At 45.6% G+C, this 1,408-nt stretch overlaps 1 protein-coding gene across 1 annotated transcript in view; it reads right to left on the bottom strand.

Moving 5' to 3' along the window:
- Positions 1–1,408, bottom strand: part of dmtn (dematin actin binding protein) — a 21,038-nt gene that overhangs the window by 3,257 nt on the left and 16,373 nt on the right. The window contains 2 exon segments of the mRNA XM_083929542.1: positions 694–701; positions 1,044–1,089. Of these exon segments, the coding sequence (XP_083785668.1) occupies positions 694–701; positions 1,044–1,089 (54 nt within the window).

Raw genomic sequence — 1,408 nt, 5'->3', positions numbered from 1 at the left:
TTATTAAACAATAAATAAAAGGTTTATATAAAAGGTTTATGAAAATAAAGAAAAGAAAACTCACACAGACACACACACACAGACACACACACACAGACACACACAGACACACACACACAGACACACACAGACACACACACACAGACACACACACACAGACACACAGACACACACACACAGACACACACAGACAGACACACACACACAGACACACACTCACAGACACACGCATGCACACACACAGACACAGACACACACACCCACACACATGCACACACGCATGCACACACACAGACAGAAAGACACACACACACACACACACACACACTGACAGACACACACACACACACATGCACACACACACACACACACACACACACACTCATGCACACACATGCACACACACACTCACAGACACATACAGACACACACACACATGCACACACACACTCACAGACACAGATACACACACACACACATGCACACACACACACCACACACACACACATGCACACACAAACACACTCACAGACACAGATACAGACACACACACACACACACACACTCACAGACACACACACACAGACACACACACACACAGACACACACACACTCACACACACAGACACACACACACACACACTCACACACACACACCACACACACACACACACACACACACACAGTTCTCACCTGAGCAGCTGTAAAGAAACGACAGGAACAAACAGAGACGTCAGATTTAAAACATGAACGTTATGAAATGATTTTATAAATTTTATGACGCTTCATCACACTTAGCTTAGCTTAGCTTAGCCCAGCTTAGCTTAGCTTAGCTTAGCTATGCTAAGCTATGCTAAGCTAAGCTTAGCATAGCTTAGCTTAGCCTAGCCCAGCTTAGCTTAGCTTAGCTTAGCTTAGCTTAGCCTAGCTTAGCCTAGCCCAGCTTAGCTTAGCTTAGCTTAGCTTAGCGTAGCGTAACCAAAAGTTTGTCCAACTACATCATCATTTGTGTGTTGTGATGTTTATGTGAAAGTGTTTCTCACCTGTCCGTCCTTTATCTGTGTCTGTGGAGAACTCTGCAGACTGCATCTGCAAACACACACACATACACACACACGCACACACACGCACACACACACACAGACAGACACACACACACAGACAGAGACACACACACAGACAGACACAAAAACCACACACAGACAGACACAGACACACACACACACACACACACACACACACAGACACACACACACACACACAGACACACACACACACAGACAGACAGACACACACACACACACACAGACACACATACACACACACACACACACACACACACACAACACACACACACACACACACACCCTGTTACCTCTGTATCTACTCTGTGTAACTGTGTCACTAA

The sequence above is a fragment of the Echiichthys vipera genome, assembly GCF_963691815.1.
Source record: "Echiichthys vipera genome assembly, chromosome: 16".
In the NCBI taxonomy this organism is placed as follows: domain Eukaryota; kingdom Metazoa; phylum Chordata; class Actinopteri; order Perciformes; family Trachinidae; genus Echiichthys; species Echiichthys vipera.
The sequence above is the reverse complement of the archived record's forward strand: the minus strand, read 5'-3'. Positions and strand labels throughout refer to the sequence as shown.